The sequence below is a fragment of the Oncorhynchus keta genome, chromosome 3 (genome assembly GCF_023373465.1).
Source record: "Oncorhynchus keta strain PuntledgeMale-10-30-2019 chromosome 3, Oket_V2, whole genome shotgun sequence".
In the NCBI taxonomy this organism is placed as follows: domain Eukaryota; kingdom Metazoa; phylum Chordata; class Actinopteri; order Salmoniformes; family Salmonidae; genus Oncorhynchus; species Oncorhynchus keta.
The window spans coordinates 6,475,927-6,496,968 of NC_068423.1; the positions used below are offsets into that span (position 1 = coordinate 6,475,927).

Genomic DNA, 21,042 nt, shown 5'->3' on the forward strand with positions numbered 1-21,042 from the left:
TGCATTATTAAATGTTCAATATCCAAGATATACTGCAGTGTTACACACAACATTCCACGCACTCTCCCTGCTTGGCACCGGTGGATGTGGTGTACTTACTGGAGTCCTCAATCTTTATGAGCGGGTTCATCAGGATGGGTGTGATGGGTGCTGAGGGGAGGGGCTGGGGTGACTGCGGGGGGGTGACAGCAGGGGAAGGGCCGTATGTGCCCTTATTTGATGGGCTGTCTTTATGGCTGTCTCCAGCTTCCTTCCCCTTCTCTTTCTACAGAGGACACCCAGCAATGGGGGGGGGGGAAGATGACAAAAAAAAAGCAACAAAAACATGTGATGGGGGAAAAAAATATAAATGATAATAATGATCACAAACAAACCAAGTGCCAGGTGATGTAAGTGACAAAATATATAGTTGGATGAAAATAAATCATGGAATGGGAACAGGGCAAGAAGCTTTCTATAGCTGTGATGTTACTAATGTGGCAGAGGGGGGAACCTAGTTAGCTTAGACAAGAAAAGCAGCACTCAATCCCAAATGGACTCCTGCACCCGAGTGGAGATCTGAAAGGATTTGACAGGTGCAACTAATATAGTCACAGCTGCATCTTGCCCTCTCATAGGACACCATATTACTTGTACCAATAAAACCCTCTGAGATTTACATAAGTGCATAGGGTGTTGGGTCTAGGGATCTGGGATTGGGCCCAGGAAGCCAGGATTAAAGATCGTGGGTGTTAACACATAGCGGTGCGATGAAGTACACATGGGAGGAGAGCGGATGAGAGAAGGAGAGCAGGCGGTTAGGCAGCCACAGTCACCCAGGGGTCCAATGCAGCCTTAGCCTATTTTCAATGAGACCACTCACTATTCCTAATGCTCTTAAAGGTCAAACATGGACAGGCAAACAAGATACAATCATTGGTGCTTTGAAGTATTAAAAGTACCTACTGCGCATGTATTTAGCCTAATGCAAGAACAAGCTAACAACAACTCTGTTGGTCTATGTCTGGAGCAGCAATCTCTGTCAGTTCAGCCATGGGACCCCACAGCGCTATGTTAGTATGCGTGATTCATAAAGAAAATATTTTGCATCGGTACTTTGTAACAAGGATGCATTTCCATTCCTTGCCATGTTACGGTTGCCTTGATCAATATTGATTTTCACAGAGCATTTGCCAAGCAAGGTATTCCAAATCGGGGGCTATGCCATAAAACAGCTCAGAGCAAGCAGTAGAGAAGTTCTTCAGGACAGAGGGAAAAGATGAACATATCACTGATATTAGATGTGTAATCCAGGGACATAGCTGCTTTTCCCCTAAGGGCCAGTGTATAAGGATGTTCCAGAATGATGGTTTTTGTCGTCTTACCCTCCTCTGTCCACCTCCGGCCACGTGCCCAATGTTGTCCATGGAGCCGATCTTTGATTGGACCTTGAAATCCAATTTCTCAGATTTGATCTCAACATTCCCACCACCTTATTACAGAAATGACAATTATACAATTGTTTAAAAAAAAATACATTTACAGCTACCATGATTGACCTATCTGTAAACCAATTGTTGTTCCTGTGTCCTCCAGTCAGCTCGCCGGTGCCCAGCCCACTGAATGTGAGCTAGCTAGAGCTACAGAATTGTAACGTAATATGCAATATGAAAAGCAACCTCAGCAACTTTTCAGCGACCCTTTGTATGGCGGTACTTCCAGAACTTTCAACTTTCAACTCCCATTGGTAGTTGCATATGGAACTTTGGATTTTAGAAAATGCTCCGTTATTAAATACATTTTTACTCAATGAAGTAATCCAACAATGTACAGTACCTGTCAAAAGTTGACACACCACACACCATTCCAGGGTTTTACTTTATTTGTACTATTTTCTACATTGTATAATGAAGACATCAAAACAATGAAATCACGTGGAGTCATGTAGTAACCAAAAAAAGTGTTAAACAAATGAAAATATATTTTATATTTGAGATTGTTCAAAGGAGCCAACCTTTGCCTTGATGACAGTTTGCACATTCTTGGCATTCTCTCAACCAGCTTCATGAGGTAGTCACCTGGAATGCATTTCAATTAACAGATGTGCCTTGTTGAACGTTAATTTGTGGAATGTCCTTCTTAATGCGTTTGAGCCCATCAGTTGTGTTGTGACAAGGTAGGGATGGTATACAGAAGATGTTTGGTAAAATACCATGTCCATATTATGGCAGGAACAGCTCAAATAAGCAAAGAGAAACGACAGTCCATCATTAATTTAAGACATGAAGGCCAGTCAATCTGGAACTTCAAGAACTTTGAAAGTTTCTTCAAGTGTAGTCGCAAAACTACAATGCTATGATGAAACTGTCTCATGAGGACTGCCACGGAAAGAAAGACCCAGAGTTAGCTCTGCTGCAGAGGATAAGTTAAAGTTAACTGCACCTCAGATTGCAGCCCAAATAAATGCTTCACAGAGTTCAAGTAATAGACACATCTCAGCATCAACTGTTCAACGGAGACTGCGTGAATCAGGCCTTCATGGTCGAATTGCTGCAAAGAAACCACTACTAAAGGACACCAATAAGAAGAAAGACTTGCTTGGGCCAAGAAACACAAGCAATGGACATTAGACCTGTGGAAATCTATCCTTTGGTCTGAGTCCAAAGTTGAGATTTTTGGTTCTAAGCTCTGTCTTTGTGAGACAGTAGGTGAACGGATAATCTCTGCATGCGTGGTTCCCACCGTGAAGCATGGAGGAGGAGGTGTGATGGTGCTTTGCTGGTGACACTGATTTATTTAGAATTTCAAGGCACACTTAACCAGCAGGTCTACCACAGCATTCTGCAGCGATACGACATCCCATGTCATTTGCGCTTAGTGGGACTATCATTTGTTTTCAACAGGACAATGACCCCAGACACCCCCAGGCTGTGTAAGGGCTATTTGACCAAGAAGGAGAGTGATGGAGTGCTGCATCAGATGACTTGGCCTCCCCAATCATCTGAACTCAACCCAATTGAGATGGTTTGGGATGAGTTGGACCGCAGAGTGAAGGAAAAGCAGCCAACGAGTGCTCAGCATATGTGGGAACTCCTTCAAGACTGTTGGAAAAGCTTTCCAGGTGAAGCTGGATGAGAGAATGCCAAGAGTGTGCAAAGCTGTCATTAAGGCAAAGGGTGGCTACTTTTAAGAATCTAAAATATATTGTATTTGTTTAACACTTTTTTTGGTTACTACATGATTCCATAAGTGCTATTTCATAGTGTTGAGGTCTTCACTATTATTCTACAATGTGGAAAATAGTCCAAATAAAGAAACTCTTGAACGTGTATCCAAACCTTTGACCGGTACTGTATATACCGCCATCTTAGATGATCTTTTGTCTTCTTTTATTGGGTGTCCATCCCAAAGCGTTGCACTTGGGGAAATCAGAAATCAAGCACCGCTTTGAAATGACTGACCTTTCAGGATAAAAAAAAAAGAGATGTTCAAAAAGAGATCTTTCATTGAACAAGCAAAACGTTTAACTAAAACTACCAATGGAAGTTGAAGACACCAAACCTAAGCGTTAACGTGTTGAACCACCATCACTGTGTTGGGGTGTGAAAAAAATCCACCTTGCATCAATTAAGGGTTAACATTTTATTGACCCCCTAAACTGGGTCTGTCCCCCACCTTGGCCATCCCATTCTAAATGTTCTGGACACGTCACTGGGGAGGGAAAGACTACTTTTGAAGTTTTCAAAAAAAATGACAAATTTTCATTTTGTAGTGTAATGTCCCTTTACGTTTAAGACCTACCTGGCTTGTGGTGGATGTTGGCTGTAGAACCACATTTTGATTTAACATTGCTCAGGTCAATCTTTTTGTGGACTATTTGAACCTGTGCAGGGATAGAAAACAAAAAAAACAGAAAAAAAATCGATACATATCATTTCATGAAATGTTTCCTCCAAGTGAAGGAGAAATGTGTATTGGTGATGTTGATCTTGTGATGCATGCAACCACATAGGACCTTGCCCTCTGCATTGGCCTGTTAGTGTAAGTCAGAGAGTTGGGGAGAGTAAAACACTGTTAACAAGATACACACTATTACTGGACAATACTGATTGACTCAAAGTCAAGATCCCCGTGCTGATTTAACTGTATCATTTGAAACTCAATGAATACTTTAAATAGTGTATTCAGTTCATTAAGTATTCTCACATTCTATGCCGGCATTCATTTAGAATGCAAACTTTGTAGCGATATCTCAAATTTAGACATTGCTGTTATATCGAATTGCTACATACATGTATACATTATACAGTACATTGCCATTTGACTTGGTCAAGTTTATATCCAAAAGGGTTAAAGTTGCTTTTAGATTCAAAAGCCAAGTTTCACAATCCAAGCTCTGGATCTGATGACCTCATCACATGCAGCCAGGCTCCCGGAGTGAAGGGCCCGGCTGGTGTCTCTCGACACAAAGCTCTTTGTCTCGCTTGAATGAGGTCACTTATTTGCTGTTCACTACAATAGGCTGGCAACTCCAAGCAGAAGCATAGGACAGACACACTTTTGTTAATGGGCATTAAGGGTGGCTTCTGTCCCATTTGATGCTTGTGTGCTTGACATTTGCAAGTATTTTACATTTTAGGAAAAAAGTATACTACAAAACTCAGCTGATCAGTTCGGTCCCACTTATTAAGTACCCGTCCAGGTACTCCATGCATTTTGTTTAAAGGTCAAGTTTAGACATTATTTCAGATCGGCAACCACAGAAAAACACAGGTACACATATTCTCTAGAGGGGGGTGGGGAGAAACATCATTAAGCCTACATTAGGTTGTCATGAGCATTGCATAAGATTTCCTTGGTAGTTGCAGCTGATGCGATATGATATGACAGGGTCCTGACACAAACAGCAATTTAGGTCAGCTAGCTAGGGTTGGGGTGCATTCAGGGAGTGAATTGAAATTCAAATTTTTATGATGAATATTGACATTTGCGTTTGCTTCCAGAATTGGCTGAATTGAAATGGAATAGACACCTAACCCTGTTGCGTACCACTGCATGCAACATAAGTGTTGGACCATTTCACCAACATCTATTGTTATAATTATGTATAGCATATGACACGCTCATGACAGTTGATAGAGGCTTTATGACCACTTGTTAACGCAACATATTAATATCTCACAGTTGTAGTAGTGGGAGAGTTGTAGTCACACAGATTGGGACAGATTAACACAATCGAGGCAGGGATTTCCGTGCAAAGGTGTTCGACTAGTTCCTTAGTGCAGATGCAAATGATCCCACTGGAAAAGGGAAGGGCTTTGGCAAAAGCGGTTTCTGCAGGGAGCCGTGGGTTCGAACCTTTAGTAAGGCCTACTCACATTGCCTCCTCCGGGTGTATGTTTGATATTATCTTTGGAGCCACAGCGAGACTGGACATTGCTTACGTCCACCTTCTTTTCTAGTATTTGTACCTGGAAAAATGCAGATGTAGGAAGAGACTGTTATCCTTGAGAAATCAGAAAGCAGCACGGCTGCGTAGGAGGACCATGGTAAAGGAGGCGAAACCAGAACTCCGTATAAAAAAAATACATTAGACTGGTTGTAGGTAATGACAAGGGACCAGTAGAGAAGGAAAGGAACTTTTCAGGAACTTTTTTTTTTAACAAAGTTTGCATTGATGATCATAACTCTAGAGTGACTCAAGATGCAGGAGGTGTTGAGTTTATCCCTTAGTTACTCACATTGCCACCTCCAGGTATATGTTTGATATTGTCTTTGGAGCAGCACTTAGACTGGACATTACAAAAGTCGATCTTCTGATCAAGTATTTCTACCTGGAAAAGTACAAAGTTATTTTTATTTATTACGTCAAAGGCAGCAGCTACACTTTGAGAGGTCCAGCAAAATGAAGGCAGTTTATCCTCTTGAAACTCTGGGGGCAGTATTTCATTTTTGGATGAAAAACGTTCCCGTTTTAAACAAGATATTTTGTCACGAAAAGATGCTCGACTATGCATATAATTGACAGCTTTGGAAAGGAAACCCTCTGACGTTTCCAAAACTGCAAAGATACTGTCTGTGAGTGCCACAGAACTAATGCTACAGGCGAAACCAAGATGAAATTTCATACAGGAAGTGAGCCAGATTTTGAATGCGCTGTGTTTCAACGTCTCCTGATTTGGCTGTGAATGCACAAGGAATGAGCCTACACTTTCTGTCGTTTCCCCAAGGTGTTTGCAGCATTGTGACATATTTGTAGGCATATCATTGGAAAATTGACCATAAGAGACATTTACCAGGTGTCCGCTCGGTGTCCTCCGTCGAAACTATTGCGTAATCTCCAGGTGCGTGCATTTTTCCATTTTGAACAGAGGAGAAACCAAACTGCCACGAGTGACTTATCATCGAACAGATATGTGAAAAACACCTTGAGGATTGATTCTAAACAACGTTTGCCATGTTTGTCGATATTATGGAGTTAATTTGGAAAAAAGTTTGCGTTGTAATGACTGAATTTTCTGGGGTTTTTCTTAGCCAAACGTGATGAACAAAATGGAGCAATTTCTCCTACACAAATAATCTTTTTGGAAAAACTGAACATTTGCTATCTAACTGAGAGTCTCCTCATTGAAAACATCAGATTTTATTTGAATGCTTTTCTTGTTTTTGTGAAAATGTTGCCTGCTGAATGCTAGGCTTAATGCTATGCTAGCTATCAATACTTGTGTAGCTATGGTTGAAAAGCATTTTTTGAACATCTGAGATGACATTGTTGTTAACAAAAGGCTAAGCTTGTGAGCCAATATATTTATTTAATTTCATGTGCGATTTTCATGAATAGTTAATGTTGCGTTATGGTAATGAGCATGAGGCTATAATTACGCTCCCGGATACGGGATTGCTCGTCGGAACAGGTTATACAATTTTAAAAACATAACACACTGTGTGCCCTCAGGCCCCTACTCCACCACTTCCACATATCTACAGTACAAAATCCATCTGTACGTGTATAGTGTGTGTGTATATGCATGTGTCTGTGCCTGTTTGTGTTGCTTCACAGTCCCCACTGTTCCATAAGGTGTATTTGTATCTATTTTTTTAAATCTAATTTTACTACTTCCATCAGTTACTTGATGTGGAATAGAGTTCCATGTAATCATGGCTCTATGTAGTAATGTGTGCCTCCAATAGTCTGTTCTGGACTTGGGGACTGTGAAGAGACCTCTTGTGGCATGTCTTATGGGGTATGCATGGGTGTCCGAGCTGTGCACCATTAGTTCAACATGTCAATACCTCTCATAAATACAAGTAGTGATGAAGTCAATCTCTCCTCCACTTTGAGCCAGGAGAGATTGACATGCATATTGGGCAGCAGGTAGCCGAGTGGTTAGAGTGTTGAACTAGTAACCGAAAGGTTGCAAGATCGAATCCCCAAGCCTGTTGTTCTACCCCTGAACAAGGCAGTTGACCCACTGTTCCTAGGCGGTCATTGAAAATAAGAATTTGTTCTTAACTGACTTGCCTAGTTAAAAAAATATATTATTAATATTAGCTCTTTGTGTATATCCAAGGGCCAGCCGCCCCTTTTTGTGGCACCTGACCACACGACTGAACAGTAGTCCAGGTGCGACAAAACTAGGGCCTGCAGGACCTGCCTTGGTGATAGGGCTGTTAAGGTAGAGGAGTGCTTTATTTTTGACATACTTCTCCCCATCTTAGCAACTATTGTAACAATATGTTTTGACCATAAAAGTATACAATCCAGGGCTACTCCAAGCAGTGTAGTCACCTCAACTTGCTCAATTTCCACATTTATTACAACATTTAGTTGGGGTTTAGGGAATGATTTGTCTCAAAAACAATTATTTTAGTTTTAGAAAAATTGAGGACTAACTGCAACTCTTAAGTGTTAAGTGTTGCAGTCATTTCAGTCGCTGTAGTAGCTGACATGTAGTGTTGTGTCATCTGCATACAGACACCAGTGGCACTAGTGACACTTACTCAAAGCCAGTGGCATGTCATTAGTAAAGATTTTTAAAAGTAATGGGCCTAGACAGCTGCCCTGGGTAATTCCTGATTCTACCTGGATTATGTTGGAGAGGCTTCCTTTAAAAGAACTGTGTTCTGTTAGACAAGTAACTCTTTATCCACAATATAGCAGGCGGTGAAAAGCCATAACACATACGTTTTGTGAAAGTGCTGTGAGTGTTGAATGTCCTTCACTATAAGCATGCTGAAAATTTGTTGTCAATTTGTTTACTGTAAAATAGCATTGTATCTGGCCAAACAATTTTCCCAAAACATTTACTAAGGGTTGGTAACAGGCTGATTGGTCGGCTATTTGAGCCAGTAAATGGGGCTTTACTATTCTTAGGTAGCGGAATTACGTTTGCTTCCCTCTACGCCTGGGGGGCACACACTTTCTAGTAGGCTTGCATTGAAAGATAAAGGTATAGAGGGATAGGAAAGAGACCATTATGTTGGAGTAATCCAATGCAGCAAGGCTGCAGGAGTGGAAGACTGAGGTAGTGAAATCTGTTCTCATGAATGACCTACCCAGTGGGCACAACTGGTTGAATTGACATTTTATTATGTCTTTAAGTTGTATCCTTGTTGTATAAGGACGTTTAAACAAATGTTCGTCAACCAGAAAATATGTATTTTTCTGATTGTGATCTGACCAGATAACAACCAAACAAGATGTCTTTCCCATGAGGTATTGATCTCATGAAAAATACACCTTTACTGTACCTGGTTATAACAGAAACCAGTTGGATGCAATCTGGTTATTATAATGTCTTTTCAACCAGAAAATTAAATCAAAACATTATGTGCAAAATTGTGCACGCTAGATAATGGTACCTGTCAACAAATAAAATTGTTTAAAAAATGTTGTCCTTCATTAACACTTTTAATGACGATAAAATATTTATCGACCCCTAAGTAGCTGCTGCCTGCTAATGATACTACAGGGTATTGCTTGTTATTGGGAGATGTTCGCTTATTTGATTGTTGCACTATTCTCCTCTCTTTTATCATGATTCCCACAGGGTCAAAAAGACGGGGCAGTGATGGAACAGAAACGATCAGGTTTGTGTATAAGGTTTCGTTACTCACCCTGCCTCCTCCAGGAGTGTGATTCAGGTTGGCTTTGGATCCACAACGAGCCTGGACATTGCTTACGTCCAACTTCTTCTCGAGGATTTGGACCTGAAAGTAGAAGTAAAGGAAAAGGAGTATTAGCCTTGAGTAGTCAAATGCAGCGAGGCTGCAGATGAGGACCATACCAAAAGAAAGGGAGAATCTGACCGCTTGTAGGGATGAAAGCATAGGGCAGACATTTTGACTCACTTAATCCTTTAAAGGAGTATTTTGTAGAGTTTGTGCACCTATGATAATTAAGCTTGTGATGAGGAATGACATAAGAGCCAGCAAAGATGGGGTAGGACATTTCCAATTTTTAAAAAGGTTGCTTCGATGATCATAACTGTAGAGAGACTCAAGACTCAGGTGTTGAGTTCATCCCTTAGTTACTCACATTGCCACCTCCGGGTGTATGTTTGATATTGTCTTTGGAGCCACACTTAGACTGCACATTGCTTAAGTCGATCTTCTTTTCAATTATTTGTACCTGGAAAAGTGCAGAGGTAGGGGAAGAGACTGTTATCCTTCAAGGGATTCAAAGCAGAGGACTCTACACTAATTCAAGTGAGCTGTCTGAGATGGATTTTTAAAAAACGACTAGCCACGCAACAGTTCGTCATCGGAGTGAGAGCTTCCATCCCTGTGTAAAACACTAAAGCAGATGAAGAGACAGTGGATGAGAGGAATGGAATATCAAGGTTGTGTGAGGCACATTGCCATGTAGTAACACCAAATAGAGCCCGAACTTACCCTTCCTCCTCCAGGCTGGTGCTTGATGTTGTCAGTGGAGCCGATCTTGGACCTGACGTTCTTCAGGTCCGGCAAGGGGGCCGCTGCGGTGAGGGGTGCAGGGGCGCGGCTCTTGAGAGAGCCAGGAGACTTGGGTGGGGTGCGCACCACCGCAACCTTTTTCACCTGGTTTGTGGCCACAGCCAAGGGCTTTCCGGGAAGAGTCTTGCTGGAGGGGGACTTGGGAGTACCAGGGCTGCTCTGTCCACTGGTGTTGTCTTTAGAGAGTATTGAAAGGGTACAGTGAGCCTTTTTGAAGACCGTAAATGTACAGTTATTGCAAGGCCAGTGAAAGATCGTACAAAGAAACAACTGAAGGCTAGTCCTGATTGAACTAATGGGTTCAATAAAATTAATACATTTTTCGATTTACCTTTGTTCTTGCCGATTGCTGTATCACAAAAATAAACAGCATACATTAGGCATAATCAGAGGTTTGTCAATAATGTTTTTTTGTGCTGCACGTTGCAGGCTAGCTAGCTACATACCTGGAGCTGGGGTTTTGGCGGGAATCTTGGTTCCGGGGGCCTGAGGCCTGGCACCACCCAAAGTCTTTACATCCCCAGAAAAAGAAACAAAGGGTTGAAAAGGACATTAGTGACAAATTATTAACCAACATGCTCTTGATTGACTGGTTGATCCATCAGCACTCTTGATATTGTATTTTTCGAATATGAAATTATACTTTTGTTTCTCGCTAGTTACCTAGATTGCATTGTCTATTGAAAATGTAGCTATTTTTTATTTCACCTTTATTTAACTAGGCAAATCAGTTAAAAACTAATTCTTATTTACAATGACTGCCTACCCTGCATGCTGAACGTGCATTCAGAGCCATAAAACAAGCTTTATTTTAGGGGTCAATTGCAGTCCTTTAAACATGGAAAAATGCATGCCAAGATTATATAGCCTCAATGCATAAGTGTAGTATCATTCAAGTGGATTTCAATACGGACAAAGAGCATCGGCCTCAGACATTCATAGCGCGACACTAAGCCTGCTTCAGCTAACTACCTTCCACAATGTACAGTATCTGTAACAGATGACAACCCCCATAGGAGTTGGTTATACACCATCACTGCAGCCTTGTATACATAATTCATAGTACTGAAGGTGTGAGAGTGAAACTGTGCAAGGGCTTGTTTCTCGGAAATGGCCGTGTTGTGATCGATTGAGGCACAGATCAGAGTTTCAGTATACAGGAAGTCGTTAACGTGGGCTAACGAGTTACTCACTGGCATGGCAAGATGGAACACACTTCACTCTGCTACTCTTAGTGAGCATACACTTCTACTCTGGACACACTCAAGGCTGTTCTCACCCTGCATCATAACTGGCTACAGATATTCAACAGACTGTCCCTCTAAAATGTGACATACAGGGAGGAGGAGACTCATACTGGAAGTGTAAAAGGTATAGGTGGGTTAGCTGACAACGTCACGAAACCTATGTGCACGCTTCAACGGGGCAAAAGTCTGTGAGTTGTTGTGATTCTGGATGGCCAGATGGCTACCAACAATGGCAAGAAACTGCAATGTGGGGAATCGTATGCGACTAGTTTCAGCTAGTTTCATCTTGTTCTTGGATAACATGTCTTGTTTTGTGTTTTCACGGATTTCATAGCAACGCTAATATGGCTAAAATTAGCTAGCTAGGTAACCAACAACTGTCTCAACAATTGTTCAGCTGGTTATTGTCATGCAAAAGATTGCCGGTCTCATGGTAAATGACAGTTAATTAACATAAACATATTTAGCATCACCAGGCCTCCACACAAGCCGCTGATGCACCATTGCAACATCTTCATTTAAAAAAGTATAATAAATCATTTGAATATACAATCGCAAGAAATCCATTATTTATTTTAGTCAGGTCTAAATAAACATTATGATTTGAAGAAAATGTATTTCAGAATATGTTATCTGGCAAGGCACCATGTCATAGGCTGTAGGCATGTTCATTTGGCTGACAAGATATGCTTATAAGTCCCATGCCATTATTTGATATTATATTGTTTAATAGTGAGAAGAATATAGAAAGGATATTTTTCCCATTCTGGAGCGAGTGTACATATTATGTCGGGTGTAATTTGAAACAGATCCTATGCGGTAGATTTAGAGTTATTTGGCAACTTTAGTTGTGAATGATACAAACCTTACAATGTCTTAGAAATGAAAACATGTTTTTTAATGATGCGGGGTAAGCTACTTCAGTTTTATAGGGCTTAATATGAGCAGCTGAGAAATATACACATAAGAACACTTAAAAATGCACTAAAATCGTAGGCTAACTGATAGCCGCTCTGCACAATCAATTAACCAACAGAATCACCTAGGGCTATACTTTCTCAGAGACTAGTGGATAGACATTTTGGAGTGTAGTATAAGGTAACCAGTCCATCCAGTATGCATAATAATACAGTCCACACTCCAAGTCAATTACTCAAATTTGTTTCATTTTGGAGTATGGGCTAGACTAATTATGTACCAAAGACATCTTAAAGCAGATTTGTTTTATGCTCTGCCATGGGTAGTTCGGGCTTGGGCTCATAACCCTATGCATAAGCTCTGACATGCGTATGAGTGTTTTGAATTAATCATCACCTTAGAAAGCACCGTCCATTTAGTTACTACACAGAACCCAAACCGGCTGCGGGAGTGCGCCATCGTGCATACATTTATTTTGTCCCCCTACACCAAACGCGATCACGACACGCAGGTTAAAATATCAAAACAAACTCTGAACCAATGACATTCATTTGGGGACAGGTCGAAAAGCATTAAACATTTATGGCAATTTAGCTAGTTAGCTTGCACTTGCTAGCTAAGTTGTCATATTTAGCTAGCTTGCTGTTGCTAGCTAATTTGTCCTAGGATCTAAACATTAGGTTGTTATTTTACCTGAAATGAACAAGGTCCTCTACTCAACAATAAATCCACACATAAAAACGGTCAACCAAATCGTTTCTAGTCATCTCTCCTCCTTCCAGGCTTTTTCATTGTTGAACTTATATGGTGATTGGCATCTAAACCTTCATAATATTACCACAACAGTTCATCTTTCAATCACCGATGTGGGTATAACCAATGAGGAGATGGCACGTGGGTACCTGCTTCTATAAACCAATGAGGAGATGGGAGAGGCAGGACTTGCAGCGCGATCTGCGTCAGAAATAGGAATGACTTCTATTTTAGCCCTTGGCAACGCAGACACTCGTTGACACGAGCAGTTTGGGTACAATAATTGAATAACAGATTCCTAAATGTATTTTGCAACGTTCACGCACGTGACGCGAGCGGTGTAGTCAGGGTATTAGGCCTTGAAACAACATCCAGAACGACCACGTTTTACTCAGCATCAACCTGCTGTTGAACTTATTTCTTCAAAATGATTATCACATTGAGGTGAGTTTTAAATGCATGATGTTTTGATGATGTGTTTGATGTTATTTTCGATAGCTTTTCCATTGATGTCAAAATGGTTAGAGGGACAATAGAGCCCTGAGTACCAGGCCATTAGGACCTGATGGCCGTGAGCAAGTTGGTACTACTAAAGTATGTCCAGAGTGCATAAGAGATGTTCGGACTGAGTTGTCATCATCATTCTCCTCATTCTACTGGTCCTTCTGTACGGCTTCAAACTGAATGATGTCTGTCCGTGGATCCAACCAGGACCGGATCACTAGTCAGAACTTTAACATTACATTACATTACATTTAAGTCATTTAGCAGACGCTCTTATCCAGAGCGACTTACAAATTGGTGCATTCACCTTATGACATCCAGTAGAACAGTCACTTTACAATAGTGCATCTAAATCTTAAAGGGGGGTGAGAAGGATTACTTATCCTATCCTAGGTATTCCTTAAAGAGGTGGGGTTTCAGGTGTCTCCGGAAGGTGGTGATTGACTCCGCTGTCCTGGCGTCGTGAGGGAGTTTGTTCCACCATTGGGGGCCAGAGCAGCGAACAGTTTTGACTGGGCTGAGCGGGAACTGTACTTCCTCAGTGGTAGGGAGGCGAGCAGGCCAGAGGTGGATGAACGCAGTGCCCTTGTTTGGGTGTAGGGCCTGATCAGAGCCTGGAGGTACTGAGGTGCCGTTCCCCTCACAGCTCCGTAGGCAAGCACCATGGTCTTGTAGCGGATGCGAGCTTCAACTGGAAGCCAGTGGAGAGAGCGGAGGAGCGGGGTGACGTGAGAGAACTTGGGAAGGTTGAACACCAGACGGGCTGCGGCGTTCTGGATGAGTTGTAGGGGTTTAATGGCACAGGCAGGGAGCCCAGCCAACAGCGAGTTGCAGTAATCAAGACGGGAGATGACAAGTGCCTGGATTAGGACCTGCGCCGCTTCCTGTGTGAGGCAGGGTCGAACTCTGCGGATGTTGTAGAGCATGAACCTACAGGAACGGGCCACCGCCTTGATGTTAGTTGAGAACGACAGGGTGTTGTCCAGGATCACGCCAAGGTTCTTAGCGCTCTGGGAGGAGGACACAATGGAGTTGTCAACCGTGATGGCGAGATCATGGAACGGGCAGTCCTTCCCGGGAGGAAGAGCAGCTCCGTCTTGCCGAGGTTCAGCTTGAGGTGGTGATCCGTCATCCACACTGATATGTCTGCCAGACATGCAGAGATGCGATTCGCCACCTGGTCATCAGAAGGGGGAAGGAGAATATTAATTGTGTGTCGTCTGCATAGCAATGATAGGAGAGACCATGTGAGGTTATGACAGAGCCAAGTGACTTGGTGTATAGCGAGAATAGGAGAGGGCCTAGAACAGAGCCCTGGGGGACACCAGTGGTGAGAGCGCGTGGTGAGGAGACAGATTCTCGCCACGCCACCTGGTAGGAGCGACCTGTCAGGTAGGACGCAATCCAAGCGTGGGCCGCGCCGGAGATGCCCAACTCGGAGAGGGTGGAGAGGAGGATCTGATGGTTCACAGTATCGAAGGCAGCCGATAGGTCTAGAAGGATGAGAGCAGAGGAGAGAGAGTTAGCTTTAGCGGTGCGGAGCGCCTCCGTGATACAGAGAAGAGCAGTCTCAGTTGAATGACTAGTCCTGAAACCTGACTGATTTGGATCGAGAAGGTCATTCAGAGAGAGATAGCGGGAGAGCTGGCCAAGGACGGCACGTTCAAGAGTTTTGGAGAGAAAAGAAAGAAGGGATACTGGTCTGTAGTTGTTGACATCGGAGGGATCGAGTGTAGGTTTTTTCAGAAGGGGTGCAACTCTCGCTCTCTTGAAGACGGAAGGGACGTAGCCAGCGGTCAGGGATGAGTTGATGAGCGAGGTGAGGTAAGGGAGAAGGTCTCCGGAAATGGTCTGGAGAAGAGAGGAGGGGATAGGGTCAAGCGGGCAGGTTGTTGGGCGGCCGGCCGTCACAAGACGCGAGATTTCATCTGGAGAGAGAGGGGAGAAAGAGGTCAGAGCACAGGGTAGGGCAGTGTGAGCAGAACCAGCGGTGCCGTTTGACTTAGCAAACGAGGATCGGATGTCGTCGACCTTCTTTTCAAAGTGGTTGACGAAGTCATCTGCAGAGAGGGAGGAGGGGGAGGGGGAGGAGGATTCAGGAGGGAGGAGAAGGTGGCAAAGAGCTTCCTAGGGTTAGAGGCAGATGCTTGGAATTTAGAGTGGTAGAAAATGGCTTTAGCAGCAGAGACAGAGGAGGAAAATGTAGAGAGGAGGGAGTGAAAGGATGCCAGGTCCGCAGGGAGGCGAGTTTTCCTCCATTTCCGCTCGGCTGCCCGGAGCCCTGTTCTGTGAGCTCGCAATGAGTCATCGAGCCACGGGGTGGGAGGGGAGGACCGAGCCGGCCTGGAGGATAGGGGACATAGAGAGTCAAAGGATGCAGAAAGGGAGGAGAGGAGGGTTGAGGAGGCAGAATCAGGAGATAGGTTGGAGAAGGTTTGAGCAGAGGGAAGAGATGATAGGATGGAAGAGGAGAGAGTAGCGGGGGGAGAGAGAGCGAAGGTTGGGACGGCGCGATACCATCCGAGTAGGGGCAGTGTGGGAGGTGTTAGATGAGAGCGAGAGGGAAAAGGATACAAGGTAGTGGTCGGAGACTTGGAGGGAGTTGCAATGAGGTTAGTGGAAGAACAGCATCTAGTAAAGATGAGGTCGAGCGTATTGCCTGCCTTGTGAGTAGGGGGAAGGTGAGAGGGTGAGGTCAAAAGAGGAGAGGAGTGGAAAGAAGGAGGCAGAGAGGAATGAGTCAAAGGTAGACGTGGGGAGGTTAAAGTCGCCCAGCACTGTGAGAGGTGAGCCTTATCAAGGTATCAAGCTCATTGATGAACTCTCTGAGGGAACCTGGAGGGCGATAAATGATAAGGATGTTAAGCTTGAAAGGGCTGGTAACTGTGACAGCATGGAATTCAAAGGAGGCGATAGACAGATGGGTAAGGGGAGAAAGAGAGAATGACCACTTGGGAGAGATGAGGATCCCGGTGCCACCACCACGCTGACCAGAAGCTACTTTAACCAGGACCAAAGGTCCATTCAAGGTTCTGATCCTTCATATACACCCATCCCGATGCAGTCTGACAATGCTGTGGCTAGTAGCTCCAATAACGTGATGGACATTGAGATTGAACATGGAAGTAAGGCAGCAGGGTCTGGTACAGAGACCCGGTAAAATAAATAGCGGGGGATACGGCGGTAAAACGTGAGCCTACCACAATTAATACAACGTGGCCAAAAACAACTCATGGCTATTACACCATTACAGCAGGTCAGCCACATGACAAATTAGCCAATTGACTGGAAACCGGGTGGTATACTCTCCAAATTGCATTGTGTTTTGAGAACACTTACATTTTGTCAAGGCAGAGATGAGTGGCCGAGACTAGCATGCAGACAAGGCGGAGATGAATGGCAGAGATCGAGGCGCACGTGGACAACTGTGGATGCATCAATTCAGGCTACAAGTGTAGGCCTAATGACAATGCCAGAATTTCATTACACGTAGGTGTTCTGTAACAGATGTCCATTGCTGTAAAAAGTCTGTTGCTGTAGAGGGATGACAATGAAAATGACTCAATCTGTTTTTTAGTTCAAAATTCAAATTCTTTACTTAATTGAGCGAACAGTAGCCTATTTGCACCAGAGGAGAACAGCAGTGAGTGTGCATATTCACTGTTTATCATTAGGTCAGTGCCACTTGTTTGTTTTTGAACAATAATTTCCTCCTCCAGGTTAGATGGACTTCATATTGTATTTATGTCTCCCCCTTCTCGTAGGCCGATTATAAGGATCAGACATCATTTTTATTGATCTGTTTGTCAGTCTGTCACATTGTATAAATGATTGGAGACAGGCGCATGGGACGGGCTAGTTGCAGCGTGGTCAGACGGGCCATTCCCACAGTCTCCATTTAGGGTTGGTTATTCTGTCATGTTGTATAAATGATTGGAGACAGGCGCATGGGACGGGCTAGTTGCAGCGTGGTCAGACGGGCCATTCCCACAGTCTCCATTTAGGGTTGGTTATTCTGTCATGTTGTATAAATGATTGGAGACAGGCGCATGGGACGGGCTAGTTGCAGCGTGGTCAGACGGGCCATTCCCACAGTCTCCATTTAGGGTTGGTTATTCTGTCATGTTGTATAAATGATTGGAGACAGGCGCATGGGACGGGCTAGTTGCAGCGTGGTCAGACGGGCCATTCCCACAGGCTCCATTTAGGGTTGTTTATTCTGTCATGTTGTATAAATGATTGGAGACAGGCGCAGGAATTTGTAATAGGGGGTTTAATTAATACTCCACCCAAAATATACAACATGCCATGAAAAGGCACGGGTACGAAGCCCAAAACAAACACGTATACAAAAACACAGGGATGTAACCCAAACAAAAGAGCGAAGTAAATCCTTGAATAAATACACGGAACGAGACCCGCAATCCACTACACGGAACGAGACACGCAATCCACTACACGGAACGAGACACGCAATCCACTACACGGGGCAAGACCAGTAATAACAAATGCACAACAATACATGGGGTGAGAGCCGTGATAACAAGTGCACAATACACGCAGCACGAAAACCAAAATAACAAAGCACAGGTACTCACAGACCGACGGACATGGGAACAATAACCAACAAGACAACGGTGAACAGAGGGCACATATATACAATTACTACTCAGGGGGATAGGAATCAGGTGTGCGTAATGAGACAGTTCAGCCGGCAAAGTAGACCTCTGGAACTGGTGCACTGGAACTGGTGCACGGAATGGGCAACAGTACTGGGGGAATCCGTGACAGTGTCAGCAGAGTCAGCTCCCCTGTCATTTTTGTAGTATTGAAAAAAAAAAAGGCATGAGCGCACTTGGGTGTCCTGTACCGGTAAGAAATTACATGAAAGAAATGTAAAATACTAATCTACTTTCACCCCTGTCTATACATCAGATTGAACTATTGTAAAAAAAAAAAAAAAAGGAGTAACCTCCCTCTCCAATCTACTCTACAGTGAGAGCTGCAGGTCCCTGAGAGACAGGTTGAGACCAAGGACAGGAAGTGGACACATTGACACAGGCACGCACACACATGGACAAACACATATGCACCACACACACACACACACACACACACGTACAGTTGAAGTAGGAAGTTTACATACACTAGGTTAACTGTGCATTTAAACAGCTTGGAAAATTCCAGAAAATTATGTAATGGCTTTAGAAGCCTCTGATAGGCTAATTGACATAATTTGAGTCAATTGGAGGATGTATTTCAAGGCCTACCTTAATACTCTTAATGCTCAGTGCCTCTTTGCTTGACAATCAGCCAACACCTCAGAAAAATAATTGTAGACCTTCACAAGTCTGGTTCATCCTTGGGAGCAATTTCCAAATGCCTGAAGGTAGCACGTTCATCTGTACAAACAATAGTACGCAAGTATATACACCATGGGACCACTCAGCCGTCATACCGCTCAGGAAGGAGACACATTCTGTCTCCTAGAGATGAACGCACTTTGGTGCAAAAAGTGCAAATCAATCCCAGAACAACATCAAGGGACCTTGGGAAGATGCTGGAGGAAACAGGTACAAAAGTATCAATATCCATAGTAAAACAAGTCTTATATCGACATAACCTGAAAGGCCGCTCAGCAAGGAAGAAGCCACTGCTCCCAAACTGCCATAAAAAAGCCAGACTACAGTTTGCAACTGCAAATGGGGACAAAGATCGTACTTTTTGAAGAAAAAAAAATAGAACTTGTTTGTCCATAATGACCATTGTTATGTTTGGTGGAAAAAGGGGAAGACTTGCAAGCCGAAGAACACCATCCCAACCGTGAATCCCGGGGGTTGCTGCAGGAGGGACTGGTGCAATTCACAAAATAGATGGCATCATGAGGAAAGGAAAATTATGTGGATATATGGAAGCTGCATCTCAAGACATCAGTCAGGAAGTTAAAGCTTCGTCGCAAATGGGTCTTCCAAATGGACAATGACTCCAAGCATACTTCCAAAGTTGTGGTAAAATGGCTTAAGGACAACAGAGTCAAGGTATTGGAGTGGTCATCACAAAGCCCTGACCTCAATCCAATAAAACATTTGTGGACAGAACAGAGAAAGCGTGTACAAGCAAGGAGGCCTAAAAACCTGACTCAGTTTCATCAGCTCTGTAAGGAGGAATGGGCCAAAATTCACCCAACTTGTTGTGGTAAACTTGTGGAAGGCTATCCGAAACGTTTGACCCAAGTTAAACAATTTAAAGGCGATGCTTTCCCACTGGGAATGTGATGAAATAATTAAAAGCTGAAATAAATCATTACCTGTACTATTATTCTGACAATTCACATTCTAAAATAAAGTGGTGATCCTAACTGACCTAAGACAAGGAATTTTTACTTGGATTAAATGTCAGGAATTGTGAAAAACTGAGTTTAAATGTATTTGGCTAAGGTGTATGTAAACATCCGACTTCAACTACACTATCAATGATATCATGGAAAAACACGTTTTTTCTTCGACCTTTAACTATGAATGATGTATTTATGTTTAGCAAATACCAATACAATTGCACCTATTAAGAATTGAGCAATCCAGAGTGTGGGCCCCATTTAATCTAATGTATATTTTGAAAACCTTCAAACACACCCGTACAATCATAAGGGGTTACAATCGAAAAAAGGCAAGACTGAGAGTTAGTGAGTGTTGGCATCAGTTAATGAACAGGGAAAAAATGCTGTTTGTTAGGCGGCGGTAAGGTCTGGCCTGCACCACTATCAGCCGTATGCAGGGGTGCATGGGTTGTACCACTCTCAGCCGTGTGCAGGCTTGTGCCATACTTACACGGGACTGCCTGGCCCCTACACTGCTGGCTCTAGTGGGTAATGAGGTGGGCCCATTTCTGGTTCTGTTGACTGGGGAGGGTCTTTTAAGGCCAGATGTGGGTCTAGCTTTGGTGGCAGTTTTGGTTGTCTTTGTATGATTGGAAGCAATGAGTGTAAAAAAAATGTTTGAATACCTTGAAAGTAAATGAAGAAATGTCATGAAACAGGCATGGATTCACATGAGTTAAAGGTTCATACTGATAAGGAAATATGATTTCAAATAAGTTTTCAATGACAAATTAAGAAGAAATTTGTAGCATTGTCCACGTGTACTGCTATGGGATACGTTGCCTACCTTCTTATCAGCATTGTCGTTTTCAATCTTTGCTTGAGCTGTGGAAGAAAAAGGGGAAACGGACATTTAGCATATTGGACCCTTCAGACAAAAATATCCATTGCCCTTTTTTTTTGGCTCACCGAGTGAACAAACTTCGAGAGGCCATTGACATGTTTCTTTGTATGTATGTGTGCATAGGGAAGTGGAGACCAAATGAAAGACAATCACAAAGATGTGGAACTCTCAAAAACATGCATAGTGACTGTAACACACAGGACTTGTTGACTGGAAACACTCAAAGCATTTGTGAGATCTGTAAACCGTAGTGGATTTTTGGGGTCTGCAAGGCCAGCAGAAAGAACAAGACAGACAGGAGGAAACAAAAACAAAGGGAAGGGAGGACGACAAGCTTATCCTCAGCCAAACGTGAAGTTCCATAGCGCATTTTCAGGGGAGCGAATGCCGCATAGCATACGGTAGCTGTTTGGTAAAATAAAGAGGATGAAATTAACTGAAGAAGA

At 43.2% G+C, this 21,042-nt stretch overlaps 1 protein-coding gene across 23 annotated transcripts in view; it reads right to left on the reverse strand.

Moving 5' to 3' along the window:
* mapta (microtubule-associated protein tau a) overlaps positions 1 to 21,042 on the reverse strand; it is a 48,221-nt gene that overhangs the window by 4,357 nt on the left and 22,822 nt on the right. For 12 of the 23 annotated variants that reach the window (XM_052487290.1, XM_052487333.1, XM_035747241.2 and 9 more), the window contains 10 exons: positions 20,540 to 20,577; positions 20,204 to 20,332; positions 10,401 to 10,464; positions 10,286 to 10,303; positions 9,874 to 10,130; positions 9,518 to 9,610; positions 9,097 to 9,189; positions 5,358 to 5,450; positions 3,781 to 3,862; positions 1,365 to 1,471 (listed from right to left, as the gene is read on the reverse strand). In XM_052487290.1, the coding sequence (XP_052343250.1) occupies positions 1,365 to 1,471; positions 3,781 to 3,862; positions 5,358 to 5,450; positions 9,097 to 9,189; positions 9,518 to 9,610; positions 9,874 to 10,130; positions 10,286 to 10,303; positions 10,401 to 10,464; positions 20,204 to 20,332; positions 20,540 to 20,577 (974 nt within the window). Of the gene's footprint in view, positions 1 to 99; positions 266 to 1,364; positions 1,472 to 3,780; positions 3,863 to 5,357; positions 5,451 to 9,096; positions 9,190 to 9,517; positions 9,611 to 9,873; positions 10,131 to 10,285; positions 10,304 to 10,400; positions 10,465 to 20,203; positions 20,333 to 20,539; positions 20,578 to 21,042 lie in introns of all 23 variants that reach the window. The other 11 variants (XM_035747288.2, XM_035747324.2, XM_035747308.2 and 8 more) reach the window with 6 other exon arrangements.